The sequence below is a fragment of the Dendrobates tinctorius genome, unplaced genomic scaffold (genome assembly GCF_039654945.1).
Source record: "Dendrobates tinctorius isolate UK_male_01 unplaced genomic scaffold, ASM3965494v1 ptg000082l, whole genome shotgun sequence".
Lineage (NCBI taxonomy): Eukaryota > Metazoa > Chordata > Amphibia > Anura > Dendrobatidae > Dendrobates > Dendrobates tinctorius.
Window position 1 is genome coordinate 23,586,652 of NW_027361750.1, and position 20,715 is coordinate 23,607,366.

The window sequence follows — 20,715 nt, forward strand, 5'->3', positions numbered from 1 at the left end:
GCTAAATACATATAGGAATTCCCTAACAAACAGGCATTCCATACATGTATTCAGCCTGTCTACAAGTCACAAATCATGCAGCTGAGACAACGAAATCTAAATCTCCGAGCACAACAAAATACTCGGAGACCACCCGAGCAACGAGTATACTCGCTCATCACTATATAACAACCAAACCCCACATATGAAGTAAATATGGGAGAGAAAGAAAACATCCAAAGATAATAAAATAATTACTTTTATTCAATTATATTATTAAAAACACAATATAAAAAGCAGAAGCAGAAATGCCGTTTGGGGACGCCGAGCAACAGTTTTGGGGGGTTGTACAATGGATAACAAAAGAGGGTATATAATAGTACAGTCACTCTCCTTAGGCAAGTAACAAACCACAGGATATAGATGAATCCACCCAAAAGACCCTCACTGTAGTAGCAGTCATGCAGGCAAAATTACTAGTAGTAAGACAGGAGCATAACTGGATCTGCTATATCCCTACTAATATCGTAGACAAGAACTGACTAAATCAAAAAGTAAATGCTAATAGCAGCCACAATAATGCAGCCAGATACAAAGGTGAATGGTGTAAATCAATGTTTGTTACCTGTATGATATAAGCCTGCCACTCGAGATATGCTCTGACGTTCCCTCACCCCGACGCGCTCTTCACAGCCAGCTTCTTCAGGGGGCGTGTAAGAGTGAGAGGTGACCGTGTATTTAAAATGAGCGCCCTCCAATCAGTGCTCGCTGGGGGAAAGGAAGAAACCTGCTTGCCACGTTGGGCCATAGCGCATCCACCCTCCTTTCGATCCAGAATAGTCTGGTCTTCAGCTATGGTCCGCACACTAGTCTTATCTCAGGCTTTGAACTCCAGAGAAAAATATATCTAGCTGAAATAAGATAGCCAGGCTCTGGTTCAGACTATGGTTTATGCTGTGTCAATTGACTAACAGGTTCTCTTTAAGCTATTTAACACTCATATAATACCTATGCATTGTGGTAACGCTGGTAGCCATTCTAGTAAGCTCTGGTTGTACAAGGAGGGCAGATCTGGGGGCATTCACTGGACCTCCGGTTGGCATGACCATGACATCTCCAACAACCAGTAATCACATATAATGGGTTAAACTTTGGGGGATCAAAGTTTTTTTCAGATCCCAGAGTTGCAACATGTTAAAAACAACTGATCTGAACTGCCAGACAACCCCTGTAAACTATTCATCATGACAGATTCACTTTAAGCACAGTCCAATTAAATAATGGTAAAAGTTTAGCTTTACTATTGTTTTTTTTAACAGTAACATTCACACAGACTTTTTTTTTTTTTTAATTGAGGAAGCCTTTTATACAGCATGGTGCATATTATTATCCACATAAAAAAGCATTACTTCCATAACAAAGTTAATATTTCACAATACTCAATGAAAAACATTATATACATTACTTTCATGTGTAGTCTAGAAAAGTCGCTGAGACTGTGATTAATTCAGGGAGCTCAAAACCAAAGCAAAACAGCAAAGTAATGACATACACCCATAATGGTCCTCGAGTAAGAAAAGGGATCACATCCAGTATGCTGCCACCGCTGACGGGATGCTTACAGTTACAGACTGCTGCACAATACGCACTTTCGTAAAGGCCGCGGCTGAAGGACATCCCACTTTGCTCGGCCAGGGAGATGTTGTAGGGGAGGTTTGGCCTGGATTAGTGGTAAATTATATAAAAGAATGGGACAGTTGTACTCTTGCAAGTGTGGTTCAAATCTGAAAAATTTGGTTTATTTTCTGCCACTTTCAGGAGCAAATTGTGGCATCGTTAGACCAAGTACTTGTGGGTTTAATACAGGACTTGTACATCAAATATTGGTTCCAAAAGGCAAGAAAAATACATGGGAAGTGGAATGGAGTTTAAAAAAAAAAAGAAATATGGCCTGCGGGGGAGAGGCAGTAACGGATTCTTTGGCCCAACATGTTTAAAGACACTTTGCTATTATCTGCATAATAAAAATGAAAATAAAATAAGAAGCCGTTACGTCTCCACTGCACGACCCTTCCTGAACCATTACATGTAGCTCTTCTGATACAATAGCCAGGTGATTATAGGGATTAACAAATGTTTTACTATTACAGTCCCTGAGTGTATAACACTTAGCAAATCTCATATCTTTGAACCTGGAATTTGCCCAGCATGTAAATCTGCAATAGAGAAGAGCGTGTCTCGGCTTACTCACAATATGTAATTAATAGTTTTGCATAGGACTGCAGATAACCCTGCAGCATTGTCCCGGCCAGCCTTATTTTAGCTTTCTTTCTACGTGCATGGTATATGCAGTAACCTCAGACATACCTATGACATGCGTATTATCTCCGGGTGAGCCACACCGACAGTTTGGCCACTCTTACAAAAGATCGGGCACACTCAATGTTCCATGACGCCGCGCTAAGCAAACCCTTACATGTATCTCCATTCAGCTTATATATTAACAGATCACTGAAGAATGAATGACGCGATCTTCTACATTGCAGTAACCCATCAGACGGCTGGACGTGCTGTAATAGGCAACAGGTGGAAATTCACAGCTAGGCCTTAGAAAATATTTTAAATACTCATAAAAAGAAAACAGATTAAATTAGTCCATTATATACACACACACATCGAAAGAATCTGACGCTAACGGCCATACATTGTGTGACGCCTGCACATCAGACAGCCATTGTAAAGAGCAGTACACTGCTGGATGTGGGGATTCAGGATCTAGAGAATCTCCAGGATTTGCACACAGTAGCGAGAAGGTTTGTCCGTGATCTATGGCTGCTGTTGATATTGCGCTTCTGTGGCGGTGTAGAAGTCATCCAAGACACTTTGCAAGTAATCGAATGTCGGTCTCTCTTCAGCTTTCTCCTTCCAGCATTGCTTCATGATATCATATAGTTCTTCTGGACAGCTGTCCATGCGTGGCAGGCGATAGCCGCGCTGCAGCGCAGACATCACATCTGTATTGCTCATCCCTATAGAAATAACAAGAAAAAAGGTACAAGATGATAATTTAGCAAACATATTTGCTGCATAATTTTCTTAACTCTCCCCACATGTAGTCCTACTGGGTCATCTCATTAATGGGGTAACTCGCTATTTTGTTGGCAGCCTAGATGACTAGCTGATGGCAGGCTAATCTCCAACAGTTTCCTTTGGGACAACGCATTAGTTATAGATTGAACTCAGGTAGACATGTCTTCTTGCAACATTAAAGAGGCTGTCCAATACTATTACACTGATGCCCCATCAATAGGATAGGGCATCAATGTCTGATCAGCCGGGGTCTGGCACTCGGCACCCCGCCGATCAGCTGCTGACGGTGCCAGCGCCGGTGGCCCGAAATACTTACTTGCTTAGCTTGGCTGTCTACTTGTAGTGGCCACTGCGGAGTACTACATATCTGCCTCCTATTCAATTCAATAGGAGGCGGATGTGCAACATCAAGCCCTGGTCACTACAAGTAGATGGCCAAGCTCCGCAACCTAGTACTTCTGGCTGGCGGCTACCGCTGCTGGCACCTTCAGCAGCTGATCGGCAGGGGTGCCAAGTGCCAGACCCCAGCCTATGGATAGGCCATCAATGTAAAAGTAGTGGACAGCCTCTTTAAAGTGAATCTGTAATCATGTTCTTGCCACCTAATCTGAGTGCAGCATGATGGAGACTGATTCCAGCAATGTGTCACTTACTTGACTGCTTGATGTAGTTTTGATAAAATCAGTATTATAAGCAGAAGATTATCACCAGAGGACTAGTAAACCTGCTGCCATGTACTCCTCCATGAACTCTGTATGGTTTGGCAGCTTTATGCCTATGCACAGAAAGAAAGCTGCTAATCAGGGTTGTGGCCAAAGTTATACAGAGCCCAGCATTCAGAGAAATAGTAGATCTGCAGCAGAGAAAACTTACAAAAAAATATAGCGGGTAGCCAGTAAGTGGCACATCGCTGGAATCAGTTTCTCTGCATCTACATCATGCTACTCTCAGATAGGGCAGCAAAAACCTTGTGACAGAATCCCTTTAAATCTATGAAACTTAAGAAATGGAAGGGCTGTCTACCTATTTTAATACATGTGTAAAGTGTTGCTTTACCAATGGCCATTTTATAAATGGATGTCTGACAGACAATTTCTTCAAAATGCTTGAGGCATTACATTTGCATTGGATATTTTTTTTTTCTGCACACTACATTTTAATGCAAATATCTTTAGAAAGTAGGAAGCTACAGATAGTAGCCAAGATCACTATCTGTTATAAAGAAATTGTTAACCCCTTTAGCACCGACCAATCTGTAACTTACCTGGATATGGGATCTTTCCATATGTTATAATTTCATACAGCAGAATTCCAAATGACCACACATCTGACTTAATGGTAAATGACCCATAGTTGATAGCTTCTGGGGAGGTCCATTTGATAGGAAACTTTGCACCTGAAACAGCAAATATATTAATCCCACATGGGAAAAAAAGACATACAAAACAGAAGGAAGAACATAAGAGATTCCTTGTGTGCTGGTAAATGGTACAATACACTATTTATATAGTGCTTTTCTCACTTTGGGCTCTTGGGAAGTAGTTCTTCCCAGATTTATAGGCAGAAAAACCGGTAGCAAATTACAGCGGCATCAAAGTGTATGAGATATTGATATATCTCTTCCATAAGCTGGGACAAAGATCATTGCAGGAATTGATAAGGTAGTGCTCAATTTCAATATTCAATAGGTCTATTCTTTCTGCAGATTTTCACTTGGAATTTCAATCTTTTCAAGGCATAATGTTTAAATCTGCGGCAAATCTGTAAGAAAATCTTTTAGGACTATGCAACGTTTTTTTTCCATCACATGACTGCACATCCTTAGGGATTACGGCACCAGCTATATGGCTGTGGTTGGATGGGCCCAAGTTACTCACTGTTCTAAATACAAGGAGAGTGATCTATAATTAATGACATGAATATTGGTGGGGTACACTTGTTCGCCTGGCTGTCATGTATCTTGTGCCGGTCCGTTTCCAGTTGTTCTACATATAACACATTGCAATACTTCAAGAGTGTGGAAAGCAATACAAGTATTATACTTTCACAATTTCTTTGGGGCAAATGTTAAGCTTGGTGTGTGCCATCTTCTTAAAGATTTGCCACCAGCATTAATAAACCATCACTTGAAGAAAAAGGGAAGTCCAGCTCTACTAACTGAAAACAGACTTTGTTCATGGAAGAGCGTCATAGAGGATAAAACAGAATCAGCAGTACAGCTTACATGAGATGCGCCATCGACGCGTTTCAGGTGACTGTGCACCCTTAATCATGCAGGCACCTGAAACGCGTCGCTGTCGCTTATCACGTAAGCTGTAATGATGATTTTGTTTCATCCTCTATCACGCTCTTCCGTTAATTAAGTCTGTTTACCATTAGTTGATCCAGACTTCCCAATTTTTCATATGATTGCCTCACGCCTTGACAAAGCGTTTTCTGAGCTCCAAACACCACCAAAATGTCTTCAGTGGTGATTTAGCTTCCATTAATATACCATGCATCTTACAAGGGGGCTAGATCATCCATTGTGGAACATATCAGACACAAAAGTGCATGAGACAGTGAAAGCGTACAGCAGGGGTCTCAAACGCGTTGCCCGGAGGCCACTTGCGGACCTTGAGGCCATCATCTGTGACCCACGGGGCACAGAAGATCCCGATATATTCTGAGGGTGGCAGAGACCAAACTAGAAGAGGAACGTGCCAGCACCCATTAATGGTATCATGTTGAACCACAATGTTTCAGAGCGCAGTGTGTTGGAGTGGACGTGCCTTTATCCCACACCGCAGGGTCATTGATGATAGAGGAATATGGAAAGGAGAATTTGGCTCAGCTGCTACGGTGGCCTGTAAGGCCATGCAATAAGCAGGGATCTAACATGTGAGGTGTCAGTGTAAAACAGTACAGAAGTATATATTAGATCAGCGGACAGGCAACTAAAAGTCCCATATAGGGCGTAAGGAAAAAAATAGTAAAAATTTGAAAGTAAATAAAAAGTATGAAATAAAGAACGAAAATATTTTGCCAAGAAAAGCTCTGTTTTATATAAAAAAAGAAATGAACTGCGTCTGGAATGACCAAAGCTACAAAACTGTACTACAACCTACATGCTGAACACTTTAGAAAAAAAATACAAGAAATAAAGCTTTTTCATTATACGGACACAAAAATGGAATAAAAAGTGATCAAAAAGTTGTACTGAAAATGCAGCTAGTCAACTTCAATTTTTTTCTATGTGCGGCCCACTTCTTTTGCTGAGTTTGAGACCCCTGGTACAGTGTGTATTTTAGAACAGGTTTCATGACATTCAGCAATGAGTAGGCCCATACCTTCCCTCGCTGTATATTCATTATCTTCAATAACACGAGCCAGTCCAAAGTCCGCTATTTTACACATTAAAGCCTCGGAAACGAGCACGTTCGCTGCTCGAAGATCTCGGTGGATGTAGTTTTTTCTTTCAATGTACGCCATTCCTTCGGCAATCTGTAAGAGGTTACGTAATGAGAGAATATTGTACTTTACTCATAAATGATACCTTCCCACTGACTGACGCACTGTAGGGTAGATTCTTCTGATTAGCACAGTATTAATAAGGCAGTTCCAGTAAAATTATGTGATGTCTGTACAGTACGGCTTTATTTTTTCCCCAGCTTTTTCATTCTTGATAAAATGATGGGTTATTTCCCTGCCAGAACCTGGTAGCTCTACACAAACCTGACCCACAGCTTATTTTACATTTTTGTGCACTGGGTGATCTGGTAAAACACGTTTTTAGTAACCTGAAGATCTCAGAATGAAGAGAAATATGCCCTACAATGCGGAAAGAAAACCTATATAATACATGTAAACAAAATGTCTAAAATATATAGGGCAATGTAACCAAGTATTTTTGGGTTCAAAACACCCATGCACTACAAGCATCAGCTCACAAGGCAAGTTAAAAACTGTCCATACGCACTAGATTTACGATGGCAGATCCAAAACATTTCAGTGTAATCTGCTGGCAATCTAACGGAGAAGCAGACAATGGGGAAATGAGAATCTAACATGTTGGACTTTATCAAAGTATAAATACGTATATACTGAAGAGATTAAGCAAGGGTTGTCAATTACTGGACAATCCCTTTAAGCTGCACTGATTTCGCCCTATAAGGATATACATTCATACCCAACTCTTGGCGCACGTTTATGATGGAATTTGGATGGAGAGTTCATCCAACAGTTATGTCAGGTATGGCCAGCATTAGTTCCACTAATAGAGTCACAGGTCTCACAATTTTAGGTGTGGCTTTTATAATTTATTACACAGAATATATATAAATCTATACCTAAGTTATGAACACAATCAGCTTTTGCAGCATTGTGACTGTTAGTTCCCCTTCCAGAGCTGCATTATATTTTTTCACATGTTGACCGTGAAGACTCTCAGTTCCTCTTTCATACTGCAGCTTTTACAGTAACGATGATGCCAAATGTCAACTTATTGCCATTAGTCTACTATATAAACTTGATGTTATCACCACAAAAGGCCTCAATACACTTTTGATTAAAGTTGGCCGAAAATGCCAATATCATCAGGATCAAACAGTATAATCTTTATGGAGGCCTACTGACTTTCTTGACAAATGATGCAGGGAAGATAAGGGTTGGACATTTTGTATTCATTGCCCAACCTTTTTCAGGAGAAAAGCCACTGCCAAAGCGATTTGGTAGAGGCTTTTTCCGATCTCCACTTTGAAAACATATGAACGTTCGGCTCAGCTGTATGGGGAAGTTAGGAGAGATGGCTGTTGGTCGAATGACCGCCATCTAATGTGTATGAAGCTCTCCATCAGGGAGCTTTAGACACCAATTCCTATTTCACAAATTAAATTACCCCCAAGTGGACAACGCAGAACAGAAGGTTTAAAAAAACAAAACAGACATATTAGATAAAATATGGTGAAACGTGCCAACTTTAGCTGCAATGATCTCTCCCTATTCAGAGAAACATTCACGCTCAGATCTGGGTGCACATTTATGGGGGCTTTACAACCACTTGCCATATATTGGACTCCAAGGGATTTGTAGCCCTAACAAAAATTTATATAAAACTTGTTGACTATAAACTAGTAGTGTCCTTGATAATAACAGCTTAATAGAGGTGGAGCAGGTGATTAACAGGTGATGAGGCCCTCAACCACTTCACTCGGCTTCATCAAATACTGCATTAGCTTGTAAGCCTCAAAGAAGGCACCTCCATGGGTCAGAGAGGCGCTTAGCCACTACCACTCAGAATTTCCCAGTAACTTATATTACTGGACTACTAGTTGTGCCACAGCATTTTATCACTTTGTGTCCACAGTACCTTCTACAACTCTGAAGGTGAAAGTGGTGGATATCAGCTATTTTTGGATACTAGAATTGCTGGTGTAAGAGTCTCTGGTCTAATAAAGTCTTTACGTAGGCACTGTCACTTTAAAAAGCCCAGAAGGACGGAACTAAAAAATAGCTTCCACCTCATGGACTAAAGGGCTATCCTAGTCAGCACAATTCCATATAATGTCACCCAGTAACTGCTTGCCAATTTTCTTCAACATGACTCCCTCTCTCTAGCTCATTTTTATTCCCTCTTTCCTCTTCCTTCTGATCAAAGCAAGCATGACCGCAAACACATAATGGGAAAGACAGAAACAAGAAATGAGGAAGGAACAGACAGGACACACATCAGTGGGAGAACGCAGACACGAATATTAGTCTGCTCCGATATGTAACTATAGGAAGGTGTGGCACGAGTACTAATTGAGATCTGTTGTCGACTAACATATTCCTTACTGGAACACCCGGGATTCCAAGGTTCCCCCAATAGTACAAATTGGCGATGATGATGATGAAGGACACGAAAACTGACAGAATTTCTATCACACTGCATACACTGGCAATTACTACCATTCAATGTGTGACGAGGATTTTCAGCTTTTACACCACTGCCCAAATGCTTACAGTACACTACACAGCAGAGCAGATACAGAAATCATATCTGGTTGGTTTGTGTATGATTACATTTCATAAATAATTTCCATTACACCTTAGTATAGTATAAAAGGGAACATTAGAAAAGTTCCCTATGAATGCGGAAGTGGAGAAGACATCAGCCGGTCAGACACAAAGTTGTGCAATGAATTCTGTACAGGAACAAACGTGAATCAATAGCAGGCAATTATTAACCCAGGCTAAAGAAGGGCTGAAACTTCATTCCTTTCCACTTGAGTTATCGGAGATAAAGGAGACAAGCTTTCCTCCATGTTTTATCAAACCTCCACATTCTTGTGGGCCATTACACGTATAATTTGCATGCCTATCTCCACTTCCTAGTTTCTCAGCAAGCCCTTTGTCTGGGCATCTGTGTGTTCTCCTTTACATATAAACAGTCAACATCTTCATGAGGGCATAATACACGACCGCCGCGGCCCATGCAGCACACAATGACCCATTGAAAGTGAGGACAGGTAGAGGACTCAAGTTTGCATCCTAGGTTTATATAAACTGATGGCTGGGAGCCAGAGACTCACACTCTCAGTAATATTAGTGGACAAAGGAGCGGACTACGGGCTCCTCTCTAATAGATGGATATTGTCACTGTAAACAGTTTCCTGTACCGTAAACAGCAGGTGAATCTGCCAATCAAGTAAATCATTCTCTTCTGCCAGAAGGGGTCATTATAACACAGACAGCTTTTCCAGGGTAAACCCAACTAAGGTCTCATGCACAAGACATCTGTTTCAGGAGGGTCCACACTGAATCCTGTCCAAAAAAGCTCTTTAAATAATGCTAAAGAACATATGCACTGCAGTGTCAGAACGATGCATGGCATATGTTCAGTCTTTTTGAGCTTTTATTTCCAGAACCCATGACCACACACCTGAGAGAGTGATCCCCCCCCATCAAGGACAGGAAACCTACTGAAATACAAGGACTGCACCTCTCCCCCTCATCACTTGGGTTACAGAGCATGAGAGGACCTCCAACAACATTATATACATAATTGACACTACATCAAACACCCAATCTATAGTGCACACCCATAAGGTGAGAAGGGGGGGTGCTGTCAAGGGTTCTGAAAAAACGGCTAGAGGTAAATTAACCTTGACGTTTTTTCCTTCACCCATGACCGCACACCTGGGAGATTTATGGAGAAACAACACCTTAGGGAGGGACCACCGCTCCTACCAAAGGTCAAGGTGGATAGATCTAGTCTGTAGTGCTTAAAGAAAGTACAGTGTGAGGACCAGGTAGCAGCCTTACAAATTGGATCAATCAATACTTCCGCTTTCTCTGCCCAGGAGATTGCAGCGGCTCTGGTGGAGTGAGCTCCGATGACCTCAGGAATAGAAGCACCGCTAGCAGAGTGGGCTACTCTAATAGCCTCCCTCATCCACCTTGCAATGGTACTTTTTGACATCCCGTACCCATTTCTGCTACATTGAAAGGCTACAAACAAGGACTGCATTTTCCTCCACTGACTAGTTATTTACATGTACTCTAACAAAGTTCTTCTATCATCAAGACTGTGAAATTTCTCCTCCCCTGAAATTTTAGGGTTATTACAAAAGGAGGGCAGGAAAATCTTTTGACTCCTACTGTATAAAATGTTAAGGCTACTTTGGGAAGTTATGTCGGATCAGGTCTTTATATAACCCTATCCTCATACACTTGCGTATAAGGAGGGTTTATTGAAAGGGCCTGGACATTACTCAACCTACAGGCCAAAGTCAGTGCTACCAGTATAATAGTTTAAAGGGGAAGATATTCAACCAACAATTCCTGTAAAGGTTCAAATGGATCTTTGGTTACTGCATCCAGTACTAGGTTTAGATCACAAGGGGGAACTCTTGGAGTTGCAACTGGCCTGGATCTATCACAGGATTTTATAAACCTTGAAATCCACTTATTAGCCACGAGGTTATAGTTATAAAGTGCATCCAAGGCTGAAACCTAAACCCTGAGGGTACTAATGGCCAACCTTAGCGCAAACCTTTTCTGGTGTTACTCTAGGATGGAACAGACTGGAGCCTTCTTTTCCAAAGTCTTTCCCGAGAATTCCAGGAATTTTTTCCATGTCCAATCGTAAATTTGTGTTGTTATAGGTTACTTTTTACACTAACCCTGGAAAAAAAACTCTGATTCAGTATTGCCCTCTCAAATTCCATGCTGCTAGATGGAAGCCCTTCACTTGAGAATGGCACACTGGACCCTCAGCGAGAAGGTACGGGATCTCTGGCAGGATCCATGAAACAGACAGTCATTATCCTTAATAGGGAAAACCATGGTCTTTTCGGCCAGAATGGAGCAATCAGAATCACCCTCGCCCCTCCTTGATCTTTCTCATGACTACTGGTATCAACACTATCGGAGGAAAGGTGTGTGCCATTTTGAAGTTCCAGGAAATCTGAAGGGCATCCACAGCAAAATGGTTTTCCCTTGGTTTTAGTTTACAAAATTTTTTCACTTCAGGCCCAGGAGGAAAAAAATAGATGGCACTCCGTGATGCAGTAAAATAATCCCTTCTTTATTCAATGCGAGTAATACATGGATGCAGGGGAACAGGTGCAGTGGAGGCTGATGGCCGTTTTGCGTCGATCAGACGCTTCTGAACCCGTTTCGCATTGAATACAGAAATGATTGTTTTACTGCATCACAGAGTGCTACCTATTTTTTTCCTCCTTGGCCTGGACTTTGTATGATGCTGATCATTTCAGGTGTTACACCGGGGATTTTGCAAGTCGTACACTGCTGGTTCTCCAAGTGAGCTTGAAAATGTATATGTTTTAAGTTGTTTGGTGCTGGTTTTTCTCATTTTCCAGAATTTTTTCGGTTTCCTGTTCTGTTTGTTGGCAAGCAAGTCTGTTTCTGGCACCCCCATGAATTAACTAACTGCTGAAACACCTGGGAGTTTAGGAACCAATTCCCCTTATTTCAGCCTGTTGTGACTCAGGAAGTCTGCCTTGGTGTTCTCCATACCCTTTATGTACAGCGCTGTTAGGGACAGAAGGTGTTGCTCTGCCAGCTGAAAGAGACTGTCTGCTGCTTGCATTAGGAAGTGGGACCTTGTACCCCTTTTATCCTTCACAGCCGTATCTCAGCACAAGGTTCCGATCAAGGACAGGAAAACCAACTGATACGGGGGAGAGATGCCACCCTTTTATTTCAGTAGGTTTCCTGTCCTTGGTGGGCGGATCCCTCTCTTAGGTGTTGTGTCATGGGTGAAGGGAAAACAGCGTCTGCGTTTTTCCTGAAGAGTGTTCTGTTTGAAAAACTTGATGGGTTCAAGGGGGTCTTGAAAAAGTGGTTGTGTGCACATACCATTAGTGTGCATTTATACCTCAGGATCATTGGGAACGAAAATTCCTAGAAATGCTCATTTCCTATTAATTGTGGGGTATAAACAGCCAGACCATCACCAAATCAAAGAGCAAAATGCTTTTTGGGTAAAATGATCAAAAGATTGGCTTAAAAAAAGAATAGCCATTCTCAGCAGCACATTGTCCTATGTTTAATAATAATAATATAATAATAATAATAATCATCTTTATTTTTATATAGCGCTAACATATTCCGCAGCGCTTTACAGTTTGCACACATCATCATCACTGTCCCCGATGAGGCTCACAATCTAAATTCCCTATTAGTATGTCTTTAGAATGTGGGAGGAAACCGGAGTACCCGGAGGAAACCCAAGCAAACACGGGGAGAACATACAAACTCTTTGCAGATGTTGTTCTTTGTGGGATACAAACCCAGGACCCCAGCGCTGCAAGGCTGCAGCCACTGAGCTACCGTGCCGCCCGTCCTATGTAAATAGTATGTGCTCTATTCACAAAGAACGATCTATTACTGATAATTCTGTGTGAATGGGAGATGTGATCTGCCTGTCTTAACAAGATATTAAATGATCACTGATCGGCTAATATGTAGCCGATTGGTTGTTTTCAACACAGCAGGTTGTATAGTTTAAACAAGCCCTTAGATGTTCATGGCACATCTAAATGATTCAGGAAATATATCAAATGCCTAGTCCCCAAGATGGGGGGCTTCTATTCTGACTCAGCATTAGGAGTCTGAACTGGGAGCCGCTAAGTAGGAGTGGCTTACAAACCATATGACAACCATACAAAGTATAAGCCAGTTCTACACATAGTAAGGTTGTGCTAGATTGATAAGATACATTTTTGCAATAGATTTTCTATTATTCAAAGCACCACATCAGCATTTTTCTTATCTCAGCGCTGGAGTGCTGCCACTAACACATGGTAACTGAGCCTGATATTTTGCTTACCAGCTGCCATCTTCATCTGTTCCCTGTGCCGCTCTGGTCTCGAGCCGCTATCTTGTGACCGCAACGTCTGACAGACTGAAAGTCAGAGGCAATGGTCAAACGCTCTCAATCTAAGTCTAGCAGAGCCTCGATCTGGCCTCATATCGGCTCCCATAACCTTACATTGAGTTGTGACTTCCGGATCACCCAACAAACGCTGGTGAGATCCGGCAGGTCACAAACTGCCAGAGATCGGCAGAAGTGGCATCGAAAACAGAAAAGATGGCGGCTGGTACGTATGAGACTAAGTGCAGGGAACTAAGATTAGTGACACCACTGCAGCGTTAAATTAAAAAAAAACAAAAAAAAAAAACAACAACTCAACACCTTCATGACAACAGCAGTCCACAAGATTGCATGAAACGCCATAATGCGGGCACCATATTTATGCATACCTGAGCAGAGAAGTCAATCAGCTTTGGAAGAAGAACTTTAGAACCTTCATCGCTCTTGAGAAAATCTAGAAGGCTTCCTGATAAATAACAAGAGGTAAAAAAAAGAGATTAATCAATGATAACACATTGTGGCTATAGTATACAGAAAATGAAAGGGGGTGGAAGTTCATATGATACTGATGACCAGTGGATTTGTCATCAATATCGGACTGGTGGAGGTCCGACATCTGGCAGACCTGCTGCTATTTGGTCCGATCATAGCTGCACTGCACAGCCCTGTTGTAAGTGTAATGGACGCTGCCGAGTACTGCAGAGCCTGTTCCCATGAATAGAAGCCAATCTGAAACTCCTTTAATATAAAGTATATAACATACTAAATAGTTACATTATTTAGTAAATGAAGTAAATACATATTAATGTATCAGGTTCAGTACTCGGTTCTGGTTTTTAGAATTGTGACTTCTTTGACAGAATACTTACCCTTTGCCATATATTCCGTAATAATGTAAATTGGCTCTTCTTTAGTGACCACAGCATAAAGTCTCACTAGTTTGTCATGTTGGAGTGTCTTCATCAAGTTGGCTTCCTCCATGAATGCTTCTACAGACATGGATCCAGCCTTTAAGGTTTTAACTGCGATTTTTGTACTGTTATTATAAAAACCTAAAGTGGAACATAGAAAGATGAGCAGAAATTAAAAAATAAAGTTATGGGTACTTGGAAAAAGTGTTAGAATTGAAGTATTAGAACATACAACACAAAACACATTGCAACCCAACGGAGGAGTGCACTAAAATGATGCTGTCTCATCTTCCTGCCGGTACACTCGGCAAATAGCGTCTTTTGCCAGGGAAAGCCACCACCAGCAGGCATTTTCCCTACAGCAGCCATTGAGGTTTGAAGGTTGTTTTAGGCCGCTTTCACATTTCAGGCTTTTGGTATCCGGCATGGTGCGGCGAAAAACCGGACTACCAGATCCGGCCGCAAATGCAGACACCGGATCCTTCTTTCTGCTGGATATATTCCTGGCAGAGAAGGTTTCCGGGCATGCGCAGTGCAAAAAACCGGTCCGGCGTTGGGAAAAAAACGTTGCATGCAACGTTTTTTCCCCAGACGCCAGACCGGCTATTTTCTCCGGATCCGGAAAAAAACGGACGCGCCACATTGCCATCCGGCGCAATGCGGCACCAATGAAACAGCATGGGGAAAAAGCCGGATCTGGTCGTAACAGGTGCCGGATCCGGCAGTCCGGTTTTTCGCCGCACCATGCCAGATACCGAAAGCCTGAATTGTGAAACCGGCCTTACATGGCTGCCATCTTGATAACCAGCTGCTTGTGATTACAAAGACAATTCAAGTCTGTCAGAATGAGAGATGCTGGGATACAATATGGGACCACCCCCCATGAGGTCCACATGCCCTAATAAAGCAACATAAATGACACAATATTTTGTGTAGAACGCCAACCTCTATACGTAGCAAAAGGAAACATCTTGAAACTCATATTTCAGACTATTTGCAAAACTGCCCAAGTCATTTCCTGTTCTGTAAATGTTGAAAGGACGAAGCAGTGAGTGTCCTTTACATTCCAATACAGACTTTGGGTTTTTTAATAAGAGATACCTTTATCTTCATTATTATGTTAACCTCATTATCAGGATATTAATAATATTTTCATGCTTGTTAATTATAATACTTCCTAATGAGACTGCATCATTTACCTTCAAATCTGTCATTTACATTGGCATTTGGTAAGAAAATCATATTCAAAATATTGATGCATGTTGACGACAATTTGATTTCATGGTTCTCAGCCTTTCCAGATTACGTTTTTTTTTTTACTTTAAGGCCACTTTCATATTTTGATCAATGTTCTACACCAGTGTTTGTAAGCCAAAAACCAGAAAAGGATGCAAACATAGAAAAAGGTGGAAATCTTTCCATTAAGTTCCCTGGCTGTGGGCTACAAATACTGATGCACAGTACTGACCAAAATAGTAGTTTGTGAAAGTGACCTCACGCGCACCCATATCAGGCATCGTAGTCATCAAGTACGCCCTGCTGTGCAAAGTATATGATATCAGTCTTTCACATGGCGGATCATTTTTAGGTAGGTTTATGGCCGTGCTCCATTGGTTTCTGGGCTGGTCACAAAATGTATACTTTTCTTTAAAATTGCGGATTAGGCCAGTGTAAAAATTTAAGGAGTTGGCCACTTTATCTGCATCTTAAGAGCTGAATGGGCAGATGGGTTAGGAGGAACTTACGTATAAGTATTACAGGCCATTCACCTCTTCTGTGGTTGGATCAATCAGGCCGTGCTTCACAGTTAGAATTTGGTGAACAGATAACTAGACTCCTCTCTTATCTTCTATATTAATACGATTCTTAATGTTTTATTGATTGCTGCATTTGACTCATGGTAGTCATAAAGGCACAGGTATTGTTCAAAGAATTTCACTTGTATGAATGTTTGAGGAACACTAGGTGCCATGTTTCTGAGCTCTGCCACATCCTATATATGATGTAGTCATAAAAGTTGCCATTAGCTAGCCCTTGTAGGATATGCCACTTGGATGCATTGCTGGAATACTTTTAATTTACTAGAGGAGTTATATCTGCAATCTTTCATTTTGGCAGTCAGGCCAATGTCTCACACAGACTTTACAAATGGCATAATGCCTCCAAAAGTAATTTTTTTTTTTTTTTTTTGACGCTCACCCAACTTTACCTTCTACAAATTCAGATATTGAAACACTACTCTACCTGCAACCTACTAAATTTATTAAAAATCTTTTTTTTTTATCAAATAGATTTTTATTAATCAGAATTCAAAATACAGAATATACAGTAAATCTTCCACAAACAATAGATTTACAAATTGAACATCCCTGTTCCCACCCCCCCACCCCCCCATGTAGACAGCTTATATAATTCTTTTCTCCATAAGATTTCTCTTACACCGTAATTTACCATTAGTCATCCTTTTTACCCATATTGTCAATCAAACCATACAAAACAGAAATGTTCCTATGTCCGGGTATTAATGGTCTATCCACAACACCAGCATTGTAAAATATAGCACATTCCCATCAGTTAACTGTACCGTATTGTAGCCAGGGATTCCACAACCTCTCATAGGTTTTAGAATTGCCTCTTTTAACATATATCCAACTGCAAACAGCTATTTTTCTCTGAAATTGTCAAGTGTTTCAGACAAATACTTTAAAGATTCAACTGGAGACCAGAACAGTCCATCTACACCCCTAGCCTTCTCCCAGCGCCGCTGCAAGGTGATTGACAGGTCTCTCACTATGGGAATGACCCATCACCTATAATGGAGCTGGTTAAAGCCATCTGGGGTGGAGCCGGACTAGTCGTTTCTCTAGCTATAGTCCCCGGCCATGTGCTTGCTTTTAGCATTACTGCATTTTTATTGTTTTCATTGCTGCATTTTTGTAAGCATTTCCAAATATGTTTGCACACTCACCCATCCAGACTTCGCCAAACTGTCCAGCTCCAAGTTTCTTCACTAGTTTAATTGACTCTCTTGGAATCTCCCAAGCATCTTTATCCCATGGCTTTTGAGGTTTGGGACTAAAACAGGGTTTTTCTAATTTCCTGCATAGGCCGTCTGCTTGTTCTAAAACATCAAAATAGACAATGGTTCAAAAATCAAAGAAAGAGGCATAGAGCTTGAAAAATTGATGAACTCTAGAACTCTGTGTCAAAAAATATCATAGCCCGTAAATTTTGGGCCTTTGTTGTGAAAAAATCAAATGACTGACGACTACTAGACATTCATATGTATTGCATAGTACTGGTGGGTATTAAGGATCTTCAGCTACCTCTTGGAAGAGGTCAACAGATTGAGATCATTGAAGAAGGGCGAAATGACATGCTTTCTATTTTATGAGACAGTATAAAAGTGGAAGCAAAAAAAAAAAATCTGCACGCATTGTGTGAGAGAGCACAGCACACATCTACAGAGTCACTTCCAAAGTTATTTTATATTAAACTGTACTAAGAACCATAAACCAACTTTACTGCACAATTCACATTATCTATTGAACAAGGCAGGTTCACATAAAATATGACCATAAATCACTCACTTTGGTAATGCTGGATCATGTCACTGATGCACGGGAATGTAATCCTGGGAGAAATGTAAAATCCGCCATTGTCGAGGGTTCTGATTTTGTAGTGCTTGATGACATCACCGGACTCTGCACTAAGATCCCTTATTGACAAGGAGTAGCTGCCTGATAAGGAGACAAACATGGGTTTACACTAAGTTAGCTGGACAACAGTATCTGACAGCAGATGAACTGTAGGCCTGATCTCACATGTGGCGCATATAACCCCATAGGCAGATAATACTAAGCGATAGTGCTCTACTGTTCTGAGATTCATCATGTACTATGCTGTAAGGAAATTGGCTGCACATCCTTAGAAAGTCAAGTGAGGATATAAAAAAAGAAACCCAGATGATAATACAACATATAAGCTGTAAATACAATCTGTTTTTGTTAAAGAGAATCTGTCACCACATCTAAACGATTAATATGGGCATACAGGTTATAGGCTGCTGAGGAGAGTGATCTCTGTTTGCCTCATATCAGATGTCTTGCGGATAAATCATCTTTTATCACTTCATATAAATGACCTCTTCCAGGCTCTGGGGAAGACGCTGCCCCGAAGATAACTCTGACCCCAGAGATTATTTTACATGAAGGAGAGTTACCAGTGTGATGTGTAATGGCCACTCTCTGCTCTCCTGATCTCACTGCAGAGCTGTGTGTGATTATACCTGACACATCTGCAGGTTCCTCTCAGCTTCCATCTCACAAGCAGATAGGGCTGCAATATTGTTGCAATACAGCAGAGCTGAGAGAGCAGCAAAAAATGTGTTTGTCAGAAGACAAGTTTCATTTCTCCTGTTCTGTGTTAGTTACATATTTCACACTGGTAACTCCCATTCATGTAAAATAAGCTCTGGAGGCAGAGTTATCTTCCAGGCAGCATCCGCCCTAGAGCCTGGAAGAGGTAACTTAAATATATAAGAAAAAGGTGTCAAGGTATAATTTAATTCAGCTTCCTATGACCTTCATGCCCATATAGAAGGCTTAGGAGGGTTCATCCTACTGGCAGATTCCCTTTAAGTAATGCAACCTGTTGAACAGAGCACTACAAAACTAAAGATATACAATTCCTCCTTTAATACTGCATTTGTATATAGGGTAAAAGTAATTAGGACATTTCCCTGAAAATATCTGGTAACTTGCTCCAGCATAATATTTGTGATCTAATGAATGAGACAAGTCATGTCACTTCTGGAGCACCTGAACAGATGGGCACCCCTATACTTAACTGTAGTCAGCCAAATGCATACTTGTTTACCACATCACAGGATTAATGTATAGAGACCTTGCACACATTGTGGTTCAGCCAGGCTAACAGAATTAGTTTAACCCCTTCACAACTCCAGCCTGTTTTCACCTTCCTGACCCGGCCAAATTTTACAGTTCTGACCAGTGTCACTTTATGTGGTAACAACTCTGGAACACTTTAATATATCCAAATGATTATTAGACTTTTTTTTCCTGACACAATGTACTCTGCCTTAGTGGCAAATTTAGATCGACTGATCTTTTTATTTTGTTTTTTGCGTTTTTTTGTGAAAATAATGGAATTTTGGTGAAAAGTTTAAAAATTTCTCATTTTTCAACTTTTATTTTTTATGGCCTTAATCCAGATAGTGATATCACACAAAATATTTAATATAACAGTTAGCGCATGTCTAGTTTACATTACCATTATTTTTTAAAACGTAATTTGTTTTTCTTATGAAGTTAGAAGGGTTAAAAGTTGATTAGCAATGTCTCATTTTTCCAACTAAATTTGTTAACCCAATTTTATTTTACGAACCACATCACATTTGAAGTGGCTTGAGGGCCTATATGACAGGAAATATCCAAAGGTTACACCATTCTAAAAACTGCACCCTTCAAAGTGCTTGAAACCACATTACATACATATATTAACCCTTTACGTGTTTCATAGGAATTGATGCAGTTTGGAAGGAAAAAATGAAAATGTTACTTTTCCCCATAAAAATGTTGCTTTAGCCCCAAATTTTAATGCAACCGGAAAAAATGGACCCCAAAATTTGTTGCGTTATTTCTCCTGAGTGCACCGATACCTCATATATGGTAAACAAACTACTGTTTGGTCGCATGGCAGAGCTTGGAAGGGAAGGAGCACCATTTAATTTTTGGAGTGCAAAATTGGCTGGAATAGATAGCGGACACCCCTGATGTGCCTAATCAGTAGAAAACCTCCACGTGACCCCATTTTGGAAACTACACCCTTCAAGGAATTAGTAGAGGCGGTGTTGAGCAATTTGAAACCACAGCTACTCCACAGAATTTTATAATGTAGAACCGTGACAAAAAGAAAAAAAAAATATCACATTTTCCAACAAAAATGTTATTTTAGCCCCAAATTTATTTTCACAAAAGTAACAGTAGAAAATTTGTTGTGCAATTCCTCCTAAGTACGCCGATACCAATACCTCGTAAGTGGTTGAAAACTACATTTGAGGTACAGTGCAAAGCTCAGAAGTGAAGAAGTGGCATATTGGAGTTCAGATTTTGCTGGACTGGTTTGAGGGTGTGTCGTGAAAATGAAAAACTATATATTTTTATATTAGATTTTTCCCACACAAATGTTGGTTTTGTCCCAAATGTTTCATTTTCTCAAGGGTATCAGGAGAAAATGTACCATACAATCTGTTCCTGTGATTTCTCCTGAGTACACAGATTCTGCATATGTAGTGGATAAGGCTAGTTTCACACTAGCTTATTTTCCATGCAGCACACGGAGCCGCTAACCCCC

The 20,715-nt window shown here is 40.8% G+C and overlaps 1 protein-coding gene across 2 annotated transcripts in view; it reads right to left on the reverse strand.

Annotated features, from left to right (window-relative positions):
• Window positions 1-220: 220 nt before the first annotated feature.
• LYN (LYN proto-oncogene, Src family tyrosine kinase) overlaps window positions 221-20,715 on the reverse strand; it is a 101,658-nt gene continuing 81,163 nt past the window's right edge. For both annotated transcript variants that reach the window (XM_073583982.1, XM_073583981.1), the window contains exons 7-13: window positions 17,931-18,080; window positions 17,309-17,461; window positions 14,299-14,481; window positions 13,819-13,895; window positions 6,399-6,552; window positions 4,334-4,465; window positions 221-3,008 (exon numbers count right to left, since the gene is read on the reverse strand). In XM_073583982.1, coding sequence (XP_073440083.1) covers window positions 2,806-3,008; window positions 4,334-4,465; window positions 6,399-6,552; window positions 13,819-13,895; window positions 14,299-14,481; window positions 17,309-17,461; window positions 17,931-18,080 — 1,052 coding nt within the window. In that variant the 3' untranslated portion in view covers window positions 221-2,805. The remainder of the gene's footprint in view (window positions 3,009-4,333; window positions 4,466-6,398; window positions 6,553-13,818; window positions 13,896-14,298; window positions 14,482-17,308; window positions 17,462-17,930; window positions 18,081-20,715) is intronic.